General features: G+C 34.0%; 1 protein-coding gene across 1 annotated transcript; it reads right to left on the reverse strand.

Annotated features, from left to right (window-relative positions):
• Nucleotides 1-7,934: 7,934 nt before the first annotated feature.
• LOC120355246 lies at nucleotides 7,935-9,734 on the reverse strand. Its single transcript, XM_039443592.1, has 3 exons — nucleotides 9,624-9,734; nucleotides 8,765-8,967; nucleotides 7,935-8,463 (listed from the first exon to the last, which is right to left on the reverse strand). The coding sequence occupies exons 1-3, from the start codon at nucleotides 9,624-9,626 to the stop codon at nucleotides 8,235-8,237; spliced, it is 435 nt and encodes a 144-aa protein (XP_039299526.1). The 5' UTR covers nucleotides 9,627-9,734; the 3' UTR covers nucleotides 7,935-8,234.
• Nucleotides 9,735-24,115: the final 14,381 nt, after the last annotated feature.

Here is a 24,115-nt window from a genome sequence, read left to right on the forward strand (position 1 = left end):
ATTCTTCTTCCACCACACTTTCATTAACTTTATTCATTTTCCCTGAAAAAACAATGCATGTGAATCATGAAGAACAACACACAACACAACCAAAATGAAAGTAGTAGTAGTAGTAGGTGAGTAGATGGAGGTAAAGAGTGTGTGAGAACATATTATTGGTTTAATTACATGAGATGATGATGATGAAGATGATGATGATGAAGATGATGATGATGAAAAGAATATGAAGGTGATGGTAAACTGCCTTCATCCAGGCAGGCCGCCGGCCACAATGGGGGGTGGGAGGGAGGTAGGGAGGGGAAAAGGAAAGGAAGGGGATTAGGCTTGCACTATTAAGGTGATTGCCTGATGCTGAACCAGCCATCAATCCACCTCTTGCAATACCTGCATTTTCGTGAACTTAGCAAGCAGGTTGGCTGCTCCTCATTATTGTTCATGTCTGAAAAAACGACATACACACACCTTCATCAAAATGCAACACAAAACCAGCAAAAAATCAATAAGAGTCTCTTTATTGTGTTGACAGAGACTGGGTCAATGAGACACTTACTAGCAAAACAAAAAATCAATAAGATGACTTACTTTGTTAGGAAATGCAGAGAGAGAGTGACTGGTTGTCTCTGTCTGTACTGTAAGTGATCGCTCACACAAAGTAGCGGAGACGCAGAGAGAGAGAGTGACTGGTTGTCTCTGTCTGTACTGTAAGTGATCGCTCACACAAAGTAGCCTACTGCTCGAGAGAAGAAGAGACAATTGTGTGCACAAGTGAAAAAAGTGTTAACCCCTTTTATAAAATATTGCCTAAAATGAGGCAATAGTGTTAGTGGTGACAGGGGGGTGGCGGCAGCAGGCAACGATTGTCATCACCACCACCGACCTATAATTATTTTTTTTCTGTTGTCGTGTAAAACAATACCCCATAATTTGTGTGTGTGTGTGCGTGTGTATGTAATTATCGCTGCCTGCCTGCTGCTTCGTGTGAATATCAACACGTAATTACACAAAACACGCAGCTCTGGAGCACACACACCCCCCGCCGCCAACTGCTTTAGGATAAGCCCGCAGCGGCGGCGGGAAGCCTTTCCTCCTGGCTTTGCCAGTGAGTGTCAAAAGGGGTTGAGTTCTTGCCTCAGCAGAGAGATTATGCATCACGCAAAACATAATTGAGATGACTTACAAGAGTGTCTACTAGCCTACCCTATCATTATCCCCTTCGACCCTCGCCATCCCACTTCAGTTGAGACTTACCACCTCCACCCCGCACTTTGCAAAACATAATTGAGATGACTTACAAGAGTGTCTACTAGCCTACCCTATCATTATCCCCTTCGACCCTCGCCATCCCACTTCAGTTGAGACTTACCACCTCCACCCCGCACTTTCTCCTGTTTGTTAATCATATAAAACAGTTTCAATTTGACCGGAATGATTTATTGCTGCCTGAAAACTGGAACGGAACACTTGTCTCTCTGTGACTTACCAGCCAGCAGTGTGTGTGTGCCATTGCTTGAGAGAAATTGTCGTGTATAAGCAACTACCATTGATCACACACACACTTACAAGCCAGCCAGCAGTGTGTGCTATTATTTGTTTGAGAGAGAGTCGTTGTTAACAAAAACTTCTTCTTCAAAGGTATGTTTCACAACTATTTGTAACATCTTCTTCTTCTTTTCTCATTAGAAATAATTCCAAAGTAAAACCTCTAGAGAGACACACACAAAACATATTTTTTGTTTTTTTTCTGTTTGCAGATGTTCTCCTCTAAGAGAGAGAGAAGACACATGGCAAACAGATTAAATATGGGTTTAAACGAGCTAAGATCACCACTTCCTTCACTAAATTTATCAAAAGAGGCCAGCATAAATGCTATATACTATGGAGCAGATTTTAGCAGCATACCAAAATCAATGCAAACTCAGATCTTAGAATATGGTGAAAATTGTGAATTACAACGTGCCTCTCGCAGCAGCGGCAGACGCAATGGCATTCTTTCTAAATTGTATGCCATATGTAAGGGACTAGATATTAAAGACCTCATGAGTATGATTGCTGCTGAACACTTGTCCTGTGCGGATGTAACAGCATTATATCTGCATAATCTTGACTTTGAAGAAGAAGAAGATGGTGCCGATTACATTTCGTTTGACAAGCAACAGCATATTGATCTAACCAAAGATTTCCACTTGCCATCATGTTTGGAGCACCAGGGATTCTGTCCCTTAAATACTCTAGTAACGTTCAAATGTCATTGTCAGGATTTTTTCGATATTACATTGCATATGTTAAAATTTCAGAATAGGAGTAGATATATCGACCCATTTATTTTAAGAGAGATTAACCCGGAGAGATATCGTTCATTTGATAGAAACCCCGAAGAGTATACGTTTTATTTCATTATGAGAAACCTTATGTATTTTCACTACCTAAGGTAGTGGAGACACACTAACGTGAAAATACTAAAGTAAAAAAATATTATCATAGCATTTTTTTTTCTAGTATAAAAATTAAGAAAAACAATGACACCAAATGAACGATGGACCTGTGTCGAATTACGAAAAGATATGGAAAGTTTATGCAATTTAATTAGAGATATGAAAATAACCTACTCGGCATATAGTATAGCATTGAATAATGCTAGAAGGATTGCTAACAGTGGTTGGTATCTTCCATTACGATTGTTGCACGTTGCTCCATGTTCTTACGAACATATTCTTGCGATGGATGGTGAAATCTGGTATTGCAATTGCATCAAATTGACTTTCCGATTATACCACTTAAACTTATATTTCACTCAAAAGTATACACTAAATTCACCGTCATTTGTGAATTTTAATTGGTGGGCAGGTCTTTTTCCAAAAAGCACACCCACAACAACAACAAATGGAAGAACCTTAGGCGACAACTACGAAAATTTACTTGCAGACATAGGTAAAATCTATTGTTTGAAGGAAGAACAAGTACAAGATCAAATGTTATCATTGTGTAATAATCTATTTTGTACAGAATAAAATACCATGACTTTCACAGATGTCAGCAGCAGAAGAATTAGTCAGAGCGATTTCAGCAGAAAACGCATCACATAAATTTACGAGCTTACAAGAACTGATACCTGATCAGAATTATCCCATGATCAGTGCTGCACATTTGAAAACACAACATGGTGATAGAATTCTAGTGAAACTTGAAGTTGGTGGCCACAACAAGTCATACGTTTTACCAGAACACTACTTCAAAGAGAAAATGTTCAAATTTGACGAAAAAAATAATAAAATCGACATGACTGGTTATTCAATGTCTGTTCAACCATATGGTAGAACATTTAATATTAAAGTAAACCAGAGCGAGTGTACATCATCGTCAACACAATAGAAAAAAAAAAAACTAAACAGGTAGTAATCTTTTTTCATTGTTACTTTGTATGTAAATATTGTTGCTGTATTATGTTTTTTCTACCATAGGTAATTTGTAGTAGTAACTACAACTATGGCACCAATTAAACGGAGAAGATTGGCGCAAACTGCAGAAGAAGAAGAAGAGCAGACAACACCTGTTGTTAGTGGAGCGGGAAAGGACCAAACAGCACATAGATATAATCCATTTAGTTTATTAGAGAATGAATTTAGAGGGTGTTTGAAAACTTATTACTATAACAATTATGCACACAGTAAATCCGGTCACGAACCATTTATATACTACAATCCAATGTTTAATGGTTTAAAAAATTATATTTACAATTTATTAGCACATGAGTTTCATACAAGCGGCGCATTAAAGTTCAATATTGTGGTAGAATCTACATACCAAAAAATGAATGAAGACAGTCAAGAAATTGTTGAGATAGCCAATGTTGCTTTTAAAACAATTAATTTTATTGTTACATCATTAGACAATTTAGAAAAACAGATTCGCGATTCATTTTTTAATTTACTTATAGAAGAGACAAATTACCAGGGTAAATCCAGTGGTTGGTCCTTACGGAATATTGACGGGTTAATGCTGAGAATAAATAGATACAGACCATTGAAAGAACCAAATGGTTTGTCATATATTAAGCTTCCCAACAGTATATCTAAAAGAAATTGTATCATAAACCCACAGAATCAAACAGATTCTAAGTGTTTTATGTATGCATTACTAGCACGACACATTAAAGGTAGTTGTAAATATCGCGTTGATAATCGTTATTTTCGTTTATTAAACAACAGCAATCCAATATATAATTTCATCAACATTGATTTCCCAACCCCATTGAGTCAACTGGATAGATTCGAAAAGAATAACCCGTCAGTTTCTGTCAATGTATACGGTATTGACAATAAAAATCTAATTTATCCGTGACGAATTAGCGAATCAATTAGACAGGACCACTTTGATTTGTTACTACTCATTGAAAAGGCGGACACCGATGATGATGATGATGAGGAAGAGGACGGGGATGAGGGAACAACTGATGTAGCTACATGTAAAGTAGAAACCAAATCACACTATTGTTTAATTACCGATTTTGAAAAACTTGTTAGGAAACGATTAACAAAACATGAAGGGAAAATAATAATCTGCCGTCGATGTTTCACGTATTATACCTGTAGTCGAGATGGAGAGAGACGAATGAAAGAACACGAAGAATTTTGTTCTCAGCAGAAAGTAACTAGGGTTTCTATGCCAAAAATTCAAGAGGACAGTTTGCTGCCATATTTAGAATTTAAAAACCCATTGAGAAAGTATAAACTACCCCTAACCTGTTATGCTGATTTCGAATGTCTTCTTGTTAAACCAACATCATCATCATCACCAGCAAACTCAGAGTCTGTTGATAATGAGGATGGTGATGATGGAGAAATTTATAGCACTGCACAGAGAAGGTCAAAGGGTACAACAGCAACAAAAGTTAAGCACAACCATGTCGTCATGTCCTACTGTTTATATTTCGTTAGGGATGAAACACAAATACCAGACAGTTCGCCACTAACACAGAAAATACTGTCACGTCCTATACTTTATAGAGGAGAAGATGCTGCCATTCATTTTCTAACCACTTTAACCAAATATGCTACCCAGGTCATAGAGTCGTTAGATGAACATCATATTGGCATGTACCCATTGACAAGAGAACAAGAGCAAATGCATTCTGATGCAGAATTTTGCGACGCATGCGAAAAGCCTTTTGAAAACGACAAAGTTTATGATCATTGTCATCTCACTGGTTACTACAGGACTGCTCTTTGCAATGCATGTAACTTACAAAGACAACGCCAAACATACATCACAGTATTTCTACACAATTCAGCATCTTATGACACCCACCTAATTGTCTCTGCACTTGGTTCTGTTTGTAGTAATAAATTTGAAAAATTACACATAATTCCTCAGACAAGTGAAAAGTACATATAATTTACTATACAATTGTCCAATCGACTCCATCTCAGATTTCTTGATTCGTTCAAATTTCTACCCAATAGTTTGGATTCGTTAACCTCTAACCTTTTACAACCGGCTGGTCCTACACCATCTATTAAAAGCGCCACCCATTAAATGACGTCATTGTATCTGAAACCAGCCCGGGGTAGTTCACCAAACAACCGCCACTCTAGCGCTAGCTGGCTACTCTGAGTTCACCAACCTTCCACCACGCGCTAACTGGCGCTACAGTAGAGTCAACTCGAGGTCATTCAGCCATCGCCGTATCTAGAAATAGATCCTATGTTGCCACATTGAAGCAGCTGTTGCGGTGTTGCCAAATTTCAGCCTCTGTCTCATCAAAACAGTTTCTACATTTCTTGCAGGCTGGCCAGTATTTGCAACTCCAAGCATACCCAGCTCCATATTATGATGAAGGGGATTGGGGAAGATTATTGAGGGTTTGAGTTAGATTTTATTATACCCCAAACCATCTGACATTATGAAAAAACGAAAAGCATCCCCTATTTTTTGTAAACCGCGAAATCTTGGGGTAGTGTTTTGGAAAATTTTTGTATTTTTTTTATTATTGATTTTTGTAGTAGAAAGGATGCTGTAAACAGTGGAATGGACTATTCACGATTTTTCTCATTTTTGGGGTTGAAATTTAGGGGTGAAAAAATGAAATCCTTTGTTGTTTAGATATCAGAAAAATTCTTTTTGTCATTCAATTCTACTCTTTGACAGGATTTTTTCATTTTATGATTAATGGTTAGGGGGTGGTTAACAAAATAAGGGTAGTTTTTTCGGAATTCTCTGTTTGATGCAATTTTTTTGGGAATGGTAGATAGTAATTAATAGATGAAAATTTATTTTTTTTCCAATGGTTGCTGAGGGTTGAAATCGTTAGGGGTTGACCATTTTTAAAACTTTAAATATCTGAATCTTTGAAAAATTATTTTTTCCATCAAGTGTTTTGTATTTTTTTCATTATTAATTTTTGTAGTAGACAGGATGCTGGAAACAGAGGAATGGACTATTCACGATTTTTCTCATTTTTGGGGTTGGAATTTAGGGGTGAAAAAATGAAATCCTTTGTTGTTTAGATATCAGAAAATTTTTTTTTGTCATTCAATTCTACTCTTTGAGAGGATTTTTTCATTTTATGATTAATGGTTGGGGGGTGGTTAACAAAATAAGGGTAGTTTTTTCCAAATTCTCTGTTTGAGGCAATTTTTCTTTTTGAATGGTAGATAGTGGTTAATACATAAAATTTATAATTTTTTTCAATGGTTGCTGAAGGTTGAAATCGTTAGGGGTTGACCATTTTTAAAACTTTAAATATCTGAATCTTCGAAAAATTATTTTTTCCATCAAGTGTTCAAAGAGATGAAGAAACGTATTTGATGTTTTGTTCTAAAATCACCCCCTACTTAAAGTTAAGAACTTTATTAACATTAAAAACCACCCCTAAAATGGAGTGTTTTTTAAAAATAATTTTCTATTTTATAAGTTGAACTTGGAAATTTTTGAGTGGTATCCAACTATTCCAGTCAATAACGTTTTGATTGAATGAATGAACAATTACGTAGAAATTGAATAGAATTATAATATAATAAAAACACTCCAATATGAAGTTTAAATTCAGTCTGTCAACTCTCAGATTAAACTATATAGGAATTGATAAAAAATAAACAAATTTCAAAACAAAAAAAAATCAACTAATAACATAAAAAATACTGCAGTAAAATAGCAAGATGTCAATATATTTGGTGCTTTCACTGTCATTTTATAATTGCCCACGCTTTCTCCACTTTTCACTGAGATTAAATCATATTTATCACAGATATATAATGATATTTTTTCACATTATATCAACACTGGAATCAAGCAATTCAACTGTTCATATAACAAGTATTATATTATGCAAATAAGAACACGTTACAATAAGAGCTGATTAAATGGAATAAATAAATAATAATAATAATACTGTTCAGTTTTCGGGAACTGCATTATCTGTGTTCGAGGGAGAACAAAAAAATTGTACAGGTCATTTAGATAAGAGTTCTGGAATGTCAACAGAACCAGCCTTGAGACAACTCGTCGTCGTCCCCACCACTCCACTTGCTTTCATCTCTGGAATATAATTAGTTTCATCTGTAACAAATTTTAACATTTTTATAATAACTCAATATAATCTCTATTTAGCCATTTATATGTACCATATAAATAACTCTTAATATTCATCCATTCTTAGACATATTTATTTAAGAAAGTACAATTCACTTTTCTTCAATTTTCGAAAAAGTATTGATAACCAAGGTTATGATTAATGTTAGTTTAGATGAAACTAAGATGAACTAAGTTTCAGATGAAGTCCTACTATTATGAGTAGGTACGGTAATAATAATAGGACAATATAAAAACTTTTTTGAAATGTGATCTATTGCTATATAAAAAATGAGTATGCTTACTTTCTTTTGGACCGTTGCAAAAATATCCTCGACTTTTGCAGTGAAGATGCTCACCATAGACATGACTGGGTCCGTTCACTATGTCTAGCCTTAGTTTTTCAGCCTTTTCATTTATTTCTCCTTCTTCAACTTTTCTATGTTGGATAGCTTTTGTGACTGCTGTCCGCAGCCTCATAATGCGACCTGCCAAAAATAAGTTTATCAATTTACTTATCTTAGTCATATTTTTATAAAAATAGTTGTTGATGTCTATTTCATAAGAATTCTTGATTGGAAAATCTAAAATAAATAAAAATACCTTGATTATTTAACATATTTGAACATTCAAAATGTTCTATAAAAAGGGGGGTTTATTAGAAACTATCAATGCTCAACAAACTTACCTCCTAGTACCCTACACATTTTCAAATGTAGTCCTCTATCCTCTTTGGACAGATCCTTATGCAAACTGGTGGTAACAACATCCTTCAACTTGTTACAATAGTTGCGCAGCATGTGGTTGCGGCACTCAATTTTCTTTACCGTCAGATTTTGGTAAGGTCTAGCTTCAACAATGCTATTGTAGACACTGCTGTCTCCATCAGCAATCATTCTGAAAACGTTTTTTAATTGCGTTAAATTTATAATTTCATCTCAATATTGAATAAAACAATTTATAAAATATATACATAGGTTATAACAATTTATACATAGGTTTTATATCAAGTCTATAAGGACTGAGGCTATTTGAAAACCAATTATATACAGTTATGGTACCTAGTCACTAACCTCAGCGCACTGCATTTTTCAAGTTGGGATTGATGTTTTCAATTGATATGATTAATAATTGTAAGATAGTAGATATTCTAGGGTTCTTCATTATGAAATTTTATTTACATTATTATTATTATTACCTTGCATATTGCACATTGTACATTTCTTCACTTGCCAAGAAGCCTTCTACGATGGTAGCAGCTTCCATGCTAGATGAGCTACCATTCCAGTTCTTGAAGCACGTGTGATGAGTGTCTCCAGGCTTGCGTGTACAGGTTACACAATATTTATTTTTCACGCCAAAGTACAGAACCTGTCTTGTGTGGTATCCAACTATCGCTGCCTGAAATAATATTTATGATAATAAATCCGAAATGCAAATCATAATATTTCAAACATTTTACGGATTTCAACAGAAATATTTGAATGTTTTCCAAACACGTAGAATTTCCATTTTCACATCTAATATCCTTTTATGTGAGATGAATATATTATTTGATATTTACTAGAAATTCATTTTACTCCTACCCCGCTCTATATTTCTGTATTAGGCTAGGCGCACACCAGTTAGTCAAGACAATACTAGTCACGTTTAGTCACAATACTTCACATAGTTGCTTATGAAGACATGTCTAATTGCAATGACTAATCAGTGTGAGTTGTATCATAAGCAACAATGTGAAGTATTGTGACTAAACATGTCTAGTCTTATCTTGACTAACCGGTGTACGCCCAGCCTTATGGAATATGTTGATGGGGACAGATATTTTAAATCTACTCAATAACTATTGTTAGGTCATTAGATGAAAAATCATGATACAATTACTAAAAATATCAACTTCACCCATACCAATAATTATTAAAAGTAATGCTTGGTTTCACTAATATAATGATAGCTATTAGTCCCCCAAAAAATATTGTTCAGAGACACCTATGAACTATATTTTGATTAGCCTATTATTTTACAAGCTATATAAGTTTATTAGTATTGAAACTTACCATTCCAGATAGGGAGTTATAGTTCCTCCTGTATGATCTCTTGGCCCAGCTTCCGTCAGCAACAACAGTCAACAACGGCACTCCTTCATTGTTTACGTCACCTCGCTCTTTAGCTAATCAAATTTCTTCTTCAGCAGCCTTCCTCATTTCTTCAATTGCTGTTTCCTCCCAACCTTTAGAAATGAGAGCTTCATGTTTCTCGTATGTTTTTTTATTCATGGCGTGAATATTCATCGAAGAGAGTAATCTCTGCAAGGCGAGAAATCCTCCACCATTGGTGTTGGAACCAGCAACGGCTGCAGAGTTTATGTCCATAGATGTTTCCTGAGGTTCAGGTTCAGTCCATATTGTTTTTACCATATGGCACATGTTGCAAGTGAACGTTAGCCCACTTTTCAACCCTCTTTTTATTTCACTAGTCAATTTCATGTTGACAAATGAACAGCCGAATTGAGGCGCATGCCCGCTCAATTCAACAAATTGTTCAATCAGGAAAGCAATGTCTACTATTCTGCGACCACTAATTTTAAAGTCGGCAGAAAGAGATGTAGGCTTAGAATTCTCAATCATGAGATTTGGTACATTTTGGAACATAATATCATCTTCTTCTCCACAGCTCATTACCTCAACATCATCAATATTTCTTTTTTTGCTTGCATCTTCCGTAATGCCTACCTCTTTCTGCTTTCTCCACTCACGCAACCTTTCACCACCCTTATTTTTAGGCTTTTCACGTAACAGGCATTTTTTGTTCCCCATTATTACAAACTGCACTCAAATTCAAAAAAATAAGAACACACTGCTGAACAATAAAACTAAACTAAGTTTAAACACTGAAGATTCAACAAAGACAAACTATGGGTAATTCAACAAATAGATAAACGAAATAGCTTCAACTTCCTATAATTTTCTTCCAATTGAGCAACTATTATTGTCAGGAACTGTAAATCACTTCACTCATGGATGCAGCAGAAGACTAGAGTGAACAACCAAACATAACCCACAAGAAATATTCATATTTGACATTATGTGAAATTTGAATTTCCTCCAAAATGAGAGTGAGCAAGCGACCAAGCGTGCTACTATCTTACGGCAGTCTGCTGAACTACTACGACAAACCAACCGTCACACTCAGTGGTCCTTTCAGACAAGTCATGCATTACTTTTGGAATCTCTCACGTCTACAGTTTACATCGGATCTTGTTGAAAAAAATTGCATTGGATAAAGAATTTAATTGAGCAAGGCATGTGTTTTTTCAAATTTCAAATATTCCTTCCAAAACCCTAGAAAAAAATTTTAAACTCTGAAAAGTTTATTTTTGATTTAACTATAGGAAGTAGTTTTAAAATAAAAAAAGTAACAAATACATGCTTTGAAGAATTTTATTCTGTTTCCAATGATGTATAATACGTAAATTTGCGTCCATAAATAACGACGCTAAACGTTCCAAAAGATAACATTGATCTTATGGGACATTCAATCCAATATGGCGGTAGATGACCCGCACTCTTAATGAAATAGCTGCTATTCTCAAACACACATCGAAACATTTCGAACAACAAAGTTTACCTCTTGTATCATGTAAAGGAGTTTTTCCATACAAATATTGTGATTCTTGGGCTAAAATGGACAAGGAAAGTTTACCACCTATAGAAGAATTTCACAGTTCTCTTTGTGATAGTACAATAAGTGCAGACGATTATCAGCATGCACAAACGGTTTGGAAACACTTCAATTGTTGCACACTTGGTCAATACAGTGACTTATATTTGAAAACAGACGTACTACTCCTAGCTGACATAATGGAATCTTTTCGCAACATTAGTCTCAAGACTTTCAAACTTGACCCAGCACACTATTTCACACTTCCTGGTTTTTCTTTTGATGCTATGCTTAAATACACTAAAATTAAGTTGGAACTTCTAACAGATTACTCGATGTACACATTTTTCCATTCCTCTATTAGGGGCGGAATAGTTACGTGTGTTCACAGACAAGTTACAAATAATCACTATACTGGGGCACCTTACAATACCCAAAAACCCAACAGTTTTCTAGCTTTTCTGGACATTAACAATTTATACGGGTATTCTATGTGTGCGGCTCTACCCAGAGCACATTTTGCTTGGATGAGTCAAGACGAAATAGACAATGCTGTTGCCAACATGAAAAATTGAAGCGAGGACCAAACAGTAGGCTATGTGTTAGAAGTAGACATAGAATACCTAAAAGACTTGCACGACGCACACAACGATTTTCCTTTTCAGGCAAAAAATCAAAAAGTTTTCCCATCCAATCAGACTCGACTCATAACCTCACTTACAAATCACACAAATTATGTATGCCACTATTTACTGTTGAAACAAGCTATAGAACACGGATTGAAATTGACAAACATTCGTAGAGGCATTTCTTTTGAACAAAGCAAATTTCTAAAACGATGTATTTTGTCACGCGAATTAACAGCACAACATCCAAAGTCTAATCAATACATTTCATTTCAAGACTATTTCAATTGCCTATTCGAAGGTACAGAGGTGTACAGAAGCCAGAATTTAATTAGATCGAAAAAACATAAAGTAATGACAATTTCACAAAATAGGAAGGCGCTTAGTTGTCAGGATGAGAAACGGTATATCTGTAGTGATAAAATTAGTACATTAGCTTTAGGACACTATAAAATTCCACTTTTAACAGATGAGGATCCTGTTATGTCTTCTACAACCTCAACCTCTACATCCTACTCTCGTTAACCCTTAGAGAAAAAAACATCTTCTAGTAGCAAATAATTTTATTTGATGTGTTACAGATGATATCAAAATTATTAGGTTGTATGTTGATTCCACCGAAATAAGTTACAATATTGATCGACAGTGCATGAGAATAAGACATGCAGATTCCGCAATTGTATCAGCTTGTGTTCAACAAGAAAATTGTGGAGCTTATTGTGTTTGAATATTTAAACAGATTATGGTTTGAAATTGAATTGACAATGCGGAAAGCTGATTTTACATGTGTTGAAACAATTGTAAAGACAACCAGTGCGTCATTTCTTTGAAAGGTACATAATTATTAAATAGTGGAATACTCATCAACTTCAACCTTATAAAGACTCTATAGTGTGTGTGTGTGTGTGTGTGTGTGTGTGTGTGTGTGTGTGTGTGTTTATTCGTGTTTTATATATATGAGTCTTTTCACTTATTGTTGTATGTTACTAACAACACTGACACTATATTTGTTTGTTACATTTAGAAGAAAATCATAATGTTTTAAAACAAATGTATGTGTTTTTGTCAAATCAAATTTGTGACTTGTATGTCACTAACACACTTTAGTGTTTCACATGTTTTAGAAAATCTCTCACATATTAAAATTGTTTGTTATAAGATTTGTGACTTGTGTATGTCACTAACACACTCTAGTGTTTCACATGTTTTTAGAAATCTTTCACATATAACTATCAAAAATTATTAATATAGGTTACTAACACTCTTACAATACACTCAATCATGTTTGTTTATCAAAGAGAAATTGAAAAAGTTTTTGTGTGTTCATTTCCATAATGTGTTAATAAAAAAAACATAACACTGAATCACACTGTGTCTCTTTCTTTCTTCTCTTTCCTTACTCAAACTACACTAAAGACACAACTGAAAACTGTGTCAGTTGTAGAGGAAAATCAATATAGCAAGTTTGACTTGTGACAGTTTTTTAGATGCCCTACCCCAATGGGTGGGGGGGGGGGGGAAAAGGGGTAGAAAAAACAAATTATTCATTCCAACATCAATTATTCCTGCTTCCATTCCTGCCAGCTTCTTGTTAGCCAATCAATAGCTACAAAGGTAAGTGCAAAGGTAAGGGAAGACGTGGGGTAAATTATGCAACCCGCAGTACACCAAATCAATACTCTCACTTCTGGGTCTAGAAGTGTCTATGCACTTACAAACCTTACTGGGGTAAGGTGGAAATCAATAGCTAAAAAAATATTATATTTCAATAGCCTATTAGATGTACAACAAATATTATTTTGTGTGTGTCTGTGAAAACAAATACTTGCTCACTGAGCGCTGTGCGTGCGCTGTGTAATAGACGACTGTTACTACTTCTAAAATTTTTAATTTCAATAGCCAATATCATATTACAACACAAACAGTGTGAAATCAATACTCTAGCACGCATGCGCGCGCACCCCTGGCGGGGAAAAAAAGAGAGATTGTTGACTAAATCTGTGGATAGAAAAAAATGGAGGGAAAATTCACATGGTGGGAGATTTAGAGGTTATGTTGTCTAATTGAGGTTAGGGAAAAAGGAGGGAAATTTGAGGTTATGTTGTCTTTGAGGTTAGGAAAAAAGGAGGGAAATTTTTGGCGGGAAATTACAAGGTCAGGTGACGTCACTGAACAGCTGATGACATCACGAGGTCAAGTGACGTCACTGAACAGCTGATGACCGGGGGAGGGGGGGGTGGTGGGGATGACCTTGGGGGGAGGGGAGGGGGAGAAAACAGCTGATTTGAATCGGAAGTTGTCCTTTTTATTCTACTGCTCTCCATTTTGCAACCTCCGCCACCGAAAGGTCTGACTGTGAATTGGTCTTCTGCGACACATCGTCAAAGCTCTCGGTTGCTTTATCTAGAAAGTGATGTATTCATTTTAAATGTGGCAAAATGGATTGATTCATTTCTCACCCAAAGAACATTAATTTATCATGTAATTAAGTAAGGTTTAAAGATAAAGTTAGGAAGAATATTTAATTACCATTGAATAAAATAATTCCAATAGACTTTTTCAAGAATATACAGTAATCAAAAATGCGACCAGGTAGCACTGGCAGACTGAAGAGTGCAATGCCTCAGTCGACTCGGCTATCCTGGCCTGTTATCGGCTAGCACACAAGATTTATCATATTGAGGTCCAAGTTATAATGACAGTATTTTGATTAAAATTGGTGTTGCTACCATTGTCTATCATTCGACAAAGCAAATAGTGCTATCCTTTTCTTGCTATACAACAGCCAAATCGTTTTATAACAATGTGGAAATATAATTAACAGAGTAAAATCAATTATAAAAATTTATTAATGGATCTTCAAGAAATATGATTTTTTCTTTAATTTAGAAAGTTAAATTTCAGATATACTGGAATCATCTTTTAAAGAAGTCAGTGGCTCGGTAGAAAATTGGCAACGTTGCTCTCCTATCTTTCTTCAATGCCATCATAACGTTCAAATTTCAAATTTATTCATTCCACACTCATAAATACATATACATAAATCAAACAAAGCTCAACATGACAATACAATCCAACCAAAGTGTAATAATAATAAACGGTAAGTGAAAAAACCACTGGCATAAGATGACTCTTGTTCGCCAGTGGGAGTAGGAGATGAAATTATAATACGCTTAACCTGATTTAAATTGATTTAGCACAGAAGCAAATATTTATACAGAATAGTAAATTATGAAACAAAGAATCGAATCAAAATTCACAACAACAAAAAAATTAAAAAATTCTCTCTAGTATCTTAATATACTATATAATTATACAGGGTGATTCATAGTTATGGTAAAATATTCTAATACGTGATAGTAGAGGTAAAAATAAGAAAAAAAGTTCATATAAACATATATCCATAAACGCTTCATTAGCGAGCTATACAGGGTGAAAGATTTTGCCCGGAATTCAGTTCCTCTGGTGAAATACACCGATGCTGAATTGTTTGGGGACTAGTTTTTGAAAAACTTATGCTGGATTCATATGGAAAAATATCTGAAAAATTGAATAAAACTAGTCTGGAAGCTGTAGTGTAAGTAGTTTTTGAGAAAAATGTTGAAATATGCAAAAAATTTAAGTAGAAAAACACAGACTTCTACGTTTGATGCCCAATAACTTTCTTTAATGACCAGTAAACAAATATTTTTTCGCAATAAAAATTGTAGAGAATTTAATTCTGAAAAGAATTATGTAAGCTGTGTAAACTAAATTCAAATAAAAGTTGAATAAAATGTATTCTTATGTAGTACATAAAAATTTGCTGTTTTATGAGGAGAGAACTAATAACTCATAGGTTGTAGCTGATTGCTTGATTCTTATGTACTACATTAGAATACATTTTATTCAACTTTTATTTGAATTTAGTTTACACAGCTTACATAATTCTTTTCAGAATTAAATTCTCTACAATTTTTATTGCGAAAAAATATTTGTTTACTGGTCATTAAAGAAAGTTATTGGGCATCAAACGTAGAAGTCTGTGTTTTTCTACTTAAATTTTTTGCATATTTCAACATTTTTCTCAAAAACTACTTACACTACAGCTTCCAGACTAGTTTTATTCAATTTTTCAGATATTTTTCCATATGAATCCAGCATAAGTTTTTCAAAAACTAGTCCCCAAAAAATTCAGCATCGGTGTATTTCACCAGAGGAACTGAATTCCGGGCGAAATCTTTCACCCTGTATAGCTTGCTAATGAAGCGTTTATGGATATATGTTTATATGAACTTTTTTTCTTATTTTTACCTCTACTATCATGTATTAGAATATTTTACCATAAGTATGAATCACCCTGTATAACTATGGTACCTACTCTCTTATTCATAGATATAGTGATTCATAAATACAGTGTAAAAAGGGTATATAGAACGAATTTCATGGTAAATGGGAAGAGGGAAAATCATAATATTCTTATAAAAACAAAAAATATCACAAAATATTTAAATTGAAAATAAAAAAATTCTGGCAAATCGTAAATCCCATACGAAAAAAATAACAAAATATTCAAATTGAAATAAAAATCTTGGCAAATCCAATCTCTTATGTAATTAGGGACAGTTTTGATACATGGAAATTCAATGAGATCGGAAGGTAATTTATTAATTATTTTTCGTGCTATATAAATAAGCTGCTTACGGATGATTGTCAGATCTGAGTCATAACATTTATATTTATTTATATTGTAACTGGTTCGTTGATGTTCGTTATTTATTTAAAAAAATATATTTTTGTTACTCTGAAAGTATTTCGAAACGTTCAATACATACAGCTGGCGGATCGTCATCACTTTAATTTCATTGAAGGCTTGAATAGATGGGCTTGAAGGCTTGAATTGATGGTGGGTATATCATGGGTCTATTTAGTATTGTTTTTATAATCAATTTTTGTAAAATTACAAATAAAGCTAATAGATGAGAGTTGAATGCTCCCCCCCAAACCACTAATCCATATTGCAGTAGGGACTGTACAATTGCAAAGTAAACCATTTTTATCATTGGTATCTGGAGTATGGACCGCAATTCATAGAAGTTATAGGATACAAACTTTAATCGCTCACACAAATAATCAATGTGTCTTTTCCATTTAAATCCTTCATCAATAATTATACCAGGTATTTGATGTGGCTGGTTTTTTTCTATTTCAGGGCAGTTACATGCAGCTAAATTATTGTTAAAATTCTCACAATTGATGTGCAGTTTAAGTACACAGTTCGTTTCTTCTCTTCCAGCAATACTCCTTGAAAAAGCAATATACTTTGTTTTTCTAATATTTAAACTGAGGGAGTTGAAATCCAACCATCTTTCTAGTGTAGAGACGCCTTTAGCGGCCGTCTCATAGGTCTCATTCCATGTTTCACCCCCATACAACAACGCTGTGTCATCTGCGAATGAATATACTTCCCCTCCGTTCAACTCTAATCTTAGTACTTCATTCACATATAACAGGAAGAGGATAGGTGATAAGGCAGTGCCTTGAGGGAGACCATAGCATGAAAGAGGTATTTCACTTACTGAGTCATTGAGTGATAAAATCTGTGCTCTATTTGACAAGTAGCTCTTGAACAATTTCAAACGTGGTTTCAAAGTTTCTTGAACATGGACTGAACCTTACTACATATTATACAATAAGCCAATATAAAATGCAAGAAGGTAAGTATACTAAATTGAGGAATACAGAGTATAAATCCACATCAATTCAGTAAGGTGATTGAAAGTGATTTAGTTTACCTGAATCATTAGATGAGGACAGTGCAGCTTCTACATTGGAAATACCAAAAGAAGAATCACCTGACATTTTGCAGATTATTCAACCAGAGGAAATTTTATGAGGCTTCTTCGAACTGAAAAAAATTATAAACCGTTAATTTACATAAATGATACCTGTGGCTAGTCTCATCAATGAATTCAGTCACCTGTTGAAATTCATAGGTGACTATGTAATTTGGGACTTTTGAGAAACGGTCCTCTGATGTACAGTGTTAAAAAGATCTCAATAACTATTAAAATTACATAATTAAAAATTTAAAATTTACAAACTTAAATAATTAAAAATTACATAAGACTTGATCATTTGAAGTAACAGGGCACTAAAAAATTAAAATTGAGATGACAAGTTTGACGTTCTGCCATGTTTGTTTAGCAAATCCTTCAAAACTCGTCTTAACCTCCTTGATCAATAGATCTATATCTAGGTGTCTAGGTCCCAAAGATGAATTCCGCGGCCTGTTTACTAGAGTGCAGCCACTGAAATTGCATTCTGAATCTTATGTTTTATGTGTTGTTAGGAGGAAGCCTAAAAGCTACGAGCATAATAAACGCACCCTATAATATGCCATGCATTCGAATAAATTTAGCGCGTCTATTACACTCGTAAACTTGGGGCCTATAGTGAGGTCCACGTTATAATGGCACTATTTGATAAACGTTGATGTTGCCATCCTTTTCTATCAACAGATAAAGCTATCCTTTTCTAGCCCCACAACGTTGCTAAATTCTTTTTCAACAATATAGAAATATAGGTAATGATTAATTAACAAGATATTCACTCTTAATTATAAAAACATTGAAAAAATATATTTATTTGACGAATAAACTATAATTTATTATTTTAAACAAGAATGGGCAGTTTATGATAGGCCTACATCAGATGTACCGGTGTCAGCTATCTTCTATAGAAAACAGAGACAATGCCAGGAATCGGCAACGCCGTTCTCCTATCCACCTCCTCTGCCATTATAATGTGGAACTCACTATACCTAACCCAACTCAATAATATTGATATTTCAATATAGATGTAACAGATAAGTGGTTACTAAAACTAAAGTTTAGCATTGTTTAGTAAAGTTTACAATAAACAGCATTGCTGTGTTGAGCTTCCTGACGTCAAAATATATACCTAACCTCAAGTTAATGAATTGATTTCTTGTGTTAATTATGCAATAATGCAAGATAAGATTATTCTGATAATTTGGTAAAATCCTTGAGTCATATACCTATCTCAGGTCTGTTGTCAAGCAATAAGCAATTTGTAAGTATTAAAAATTGTACTTTTACTAGACAAATTTGCTACACCGATGCAAAACTTAAAAAAATATAAGTTGCAATATTTCTAAGACATGACAAATTATTTTATTATTCAACTATAATAAATTAGGTTTATGTTAAAACCTTACTTACTTTCAAAATATTAAGACCAAGAACCTATGAAAACGTCCATGAATTCGGCTTTAATAAGCACACTTCATAATGGAAGACATTCCACTATTATAAACCTATGTAAAGATTGAATAAACATTAAAATTCCAGTTAAATTCTCGTTCATCTGGCAAATTAAATTAATACGTTGAAAAATTTAATAATCTCTCAAAAATAATATGCTTAGCCTTTTGCCTCCAAATTTCACCATGAATGTACAAGACTACAAGTTACAAGTTAGAGATGGGCGATCCGCTCACGAGCTAGCTGGCTAGCTCTCGTAAAAACAAGAGTGAGCTATGATCATGAATAAAAGAGTGGTAGCTCTCGCTCTCGACAATGCGTCAACTCTCTATGGTCGACGCTCCCGTGCTCTATGAAGTTTGCTTTTCCCAGTCTCATGGCTCATAGCTCTTGGCTCAGTGATCACTGATCTGATCAGTGATCAGTTAGTGATCAGTTTCAGTTTGATCACAGTTCTGGTTCGAAGTGGTTTGACTTCGACTTCGACTCTTCAATCTTGATCTCGAAGACCTGAAAGGATTGTTCCGGAGCAGTTCATTTCCTTTTCCTTAACTGAAACAGTGATCACTGATCACTCATCGTTTCAGCAGCTTCTCTTTGTCTCAGAAACAGAGTAACGGCCAGCAACAGTCACAGCTATAACATAGTTATTCAAAAGTATTCTTTGAGTATCTATAGTAAGGTCCACGGTAATAGTGTACGATTTCACAGAGAAGGGATAGTGATCCTCTTCTCTGTGACGATTTGCAATGGTGTAGCTATCCTTGTCTATCGTTCAACAAATGTGAAAGAGTTAGGGGTTAGGTTTTATTTAGGTTATATTTAATAATGTTTTATTAGGATGGGTTAGGTTTTTGCTTTAAAATTGCAATATGCTAGAAGGGGCTAGCGTGTAGGTAGAGTTATGTTTTTTGAAGTTTCAAAGGTAAAATGATAGGTTAGGTGGTTAGGATTTTGCTTTGAACCACATGTTTGTGAACATGTTCATAAAATGAACCACATGTTTGTGAACATGTTCATGAAATGAACCACATGTTTAATGTTTTGTTCTGAAGATGACGGATAAATCTAAAGTATAAAATGTGAAAGGGTTAGAGGTTAGGTTTTATTTGGGTTATATTTAATAATGTGTTATTAGGATAGGTTAGGTTTTTGCTTTGAAATTGCAATATGCTAGAAGGGGCTAGGGAGCAGTTAGAGTTATGTTTTTTGATGTTTCAAATGTGAAAGGATAGGTTAGGGGGTTAGGATTTTGCTTTGAAATCTAAATTATTAAATGTGAGGGGGTTAGTGGTTAGGTTTTTTTGGATTATATTTAATAATGTTCCATAAGGTTAGGTTAGGTTTTTGCTTTAAAATTGCAATATGCTAGAAAGGTCCAGGTAGAATTATGCTTTTTGATATTTCAAAGGTGGAAAGATAGGTTAGGATTTTGCATTGAAATTGCAATATGCTGGAAGGGATTAGAGGTTTTTCAAATAGTTATGTTTATTGATGTTTTAAATGTGAAAGGGGAGGTTGAGGGTTCGGTTTTTTTGAAATGACAATAAACTGACTTATAGTGTTAACATCAGTTAAATAACAACTGTTATATTTTATTAATCATATTTTTCAAAAGTACTCTCTCTCTCATTAAATAAAATGATAATATATTGATTATTATATTGAATTTAATGATAAATCATCATTGGATAATAATATCTTCATCAAATAGAATGACGATTGGCTCCAGTTACAGTGCTCGGTAACCATCATCACAAAGAACGTTACATTCAAAGATCTGACTGAATGGAACGGAAAAAACCCGTTGTTAACGCATGCGCGATACGGTGCTGTCTGAGACAAAGAGTGGTTTGTATCGTTTCTGTTCGAATTTCAATCCCAAAGCTCTATTATGTTTTTGCTAATTAAGTTGATGATTCTAGCTCTCCAATGCTTATTATATTCAATAAAAGATCCTTGATCAAAGAGATTATTTATAAAACATGACCTACCATTTATAAACATGACATATTTGATAATGATAAATTATAATCTAATAAAAGCCTAACCTAAACAATAGTAAAGTTGAATATAAGGTTAAGGCTGTGCAAATGCTAAAAATAAACTTTTCCTCCACCTACTGTCTAAAGTACTTACTTTACTCCCTGAAACATAATACTGAAGTGTCACTTTTTCGCTCTAGGTAGTAAAAAACAGAAAAACTCCCTAGGGAGGAAAAGTGACTCCATTTAAATAACATGGGAAGCATCTCTATTTTGAAAACTCACATGGTAATAGGTTAGAAGGTCTAAGCTCAGATGAGAAAGCATAATAGAGGCAATAGAGGTGTCTGTCATTGAGTCAACTGAATTCAATACCACAACCAGAAATTTGATCAACTCATGAAATATATGTTTGTATGATATTATATTCTTAATATTAGTAGACGATAAAAATTTATACAATTTTAAAAATATTTTATTCTATTCAAAATACCAGCCAACAAATATTTTTGATCTGCATTCTGCAATTCAAACCTGAACCGCGAGATCTGGAGTCAGCCATTTTTGGTAGCCCAGCTGATATGATTTTTACAACTTTGGCCGATAGATAGCACAATCAGCAGTGCCTATCAGACGACCGGTTTTTAAGTTTTAGATTTTAGGTTATGTTGTTAGGAAACATTGTCACCAATATGTAAGTTATTAGAATGATTTAATTTGCAGTTTCTATAAAAAAATGTAGATGGAGGAAAAATGTTTGTGTACATCACGAGTGAAAAATACTTTTTCTCCCTCAGGAAAATTGTTGCCCACGGCTTCGCCTCGGGCTTCAAACTTTTTCCCTCAGGGAGAAAAAGTCGTACTTTTCACTCTAGATATACAAATAACCATTTCCTACAGTTACCTTGAAAAGTGACGATTCCTGCACTGATTACAGAACGCAAGGATCACTTTTCCGCTCTTGTGTGGAAATAGTATATTTCGCACCTAGGGCCGAAAATGAAATATTTCCGGCTCGAAATCGGTTTTTAAGTCCGAGGCCGTAGGCCGAGGACTAGAAAAGATTGAGAGCCGGAAATACATTTTTGCCCATGGTGCGAACACTATTTTTCGCCACACCAAAAAAAACTTCCCAATATATAAGAAATTAAAAAATAAATAGAATTCAAACAGCCTATTTTGATTGTTTGAATCTTGGTTATGACAACTTTCACTGTCAATTGATTTCAATACTACTAATTAATAATTTACAATAGTGACAATATTTTTATACTATTAATATTTCGAATAATTGTTTGAATTTTTATAGCTCACGCTTTGCGCCTGGTGCAATATCTCATGGATAGATGGATGAATAGAATTTTCATCACTATTTTGAAATAATGTGATGAAAAAATTAATATAATTGCATATTTCACAGTTTTGTCTCAAAATATATCTAAAAAATTGATTGAAATTTAAATTACGGTAACTAATATAAAAAATAGCTAACAAAAGTCGAAATTCATCAACAAAAAAAAATGTCACTGACCGAGGTTCGAACCTAGATCATGTTTGTAATTCACTGAGCTTTTAGGTATTATGTCTTTACGCTCTCGGCCATTGCATATTCTTGATCGAGGAGGCCTGTAAGTCAGGTAACGTATGTAGGCTACTATAATATAGTGTATAGCAGCAAACTTAAAGCCGGTTTGCCGGCATTTTCACAACAAAATAGTGCTCTGAAAATAGTTAAATCATAGAGAAAACATTCGAAGATTCAATCTTGAGTGGGCCTAATGTTTTCTCTATATGGTTTGATATTGAAGAAAAATTATCTAAAAGTTTTAATAATGAATTACGGAAAAATTACTAGGAATTTTTCAGTCAAGGCTGAGTTTCACCAGTAGGCTTACCTTAAACTTTAGATCACTGCTGTATTTTCCTATTATTATTGTTGATTGTATTGCATTAAGAAGTGGAATTCGATAATAAAAATGAAACAATTATTACTCTACCTCACTTTTAAATATTGATACAATTATTGTACTTTGATTTCAAATTCGATTCTTCACTCTTAAATACTTGCGATACGTACCTTTCTGACAATGGACAATGCAGCCAATATTATATTGTTGAGGCTATGGAGATATCATCGTATTCTATTGTTTGATATCAAAACCACAATAATAAATATTAAATTATGAAACAGTAATTCATAAAATATATTATAGACATGATACTGCGATTCACGATACATAATTATATAGATTATTACAGTTGTTATGAGATTATCTCTATGATTTTTGTGAGATCGGACACGATCAGCTGTTATTCAAGGTCATTTTACAGCCCTAGGGCCGTAAAGTTTTACCGGCCTGGTCGGAAAACAATCTCTTTTGGCCTCCATATGACGCACGTAAACCAGCTCATTACATCCAAGTGTGGCGAAAAAAGTTTTTCTGCACTCCAGATTTGCAACATGGCAACACAAAATAGTTGGTGGGTTATATGGAGGATTAGTGCACGAAAACAAAAATTAAGTTGGTAACAATGACTGTGGTTAGATTTAGAAAAGAATCATTACAATGGCTACCCTACATTTATGATAAAATCCCAATCTAGAAATCCAAAACAAGAATAATGTTCATTTAAATCATAATTGAATAATCATCATTTATGAATTCTCATCATTTAATTATAAATAATAGTTCTTTTCTATTGATAATTATTATTTCAACTGCAAGAAATGAGAAAAGTAGCAAATAGCCTATACATTATAAAATTCGAATTTTGAGGTTAAATGATTACTGTTGGATATTCATATAAATAAAAATAATAAAAACATAACAACACCACAATAAATATTCTCTGTTGTCTATGTTATTTTTATAAATATTTTTCAGTTTACTTTGAGCATTTATATTGGTAATTTGAGCAAAAGTCTAAATTTCTGAATCCTGTTTCAGTAGTTTTTAGCTTGATGAAATGGGTGGGTATAAGTTGTTCGACGGGGGAGCTGATTGACAGTCAA

Source organism: Nilaparvata lugens, chromosome Y (genome assembly GCF_014356525.2).
Source record: "Nilaparvata lugens isolate BPH chromosome Y, ASM1435652v1, whole genome shotgun sequence".
NCBI classification, from domain to species: domain Eukaryota; kingdom Metazoa; phylum Arthropoda; class Insecta; order Hemiptera; family Delphacidae; genus Nilaparvata; species Nilaparvata lugens.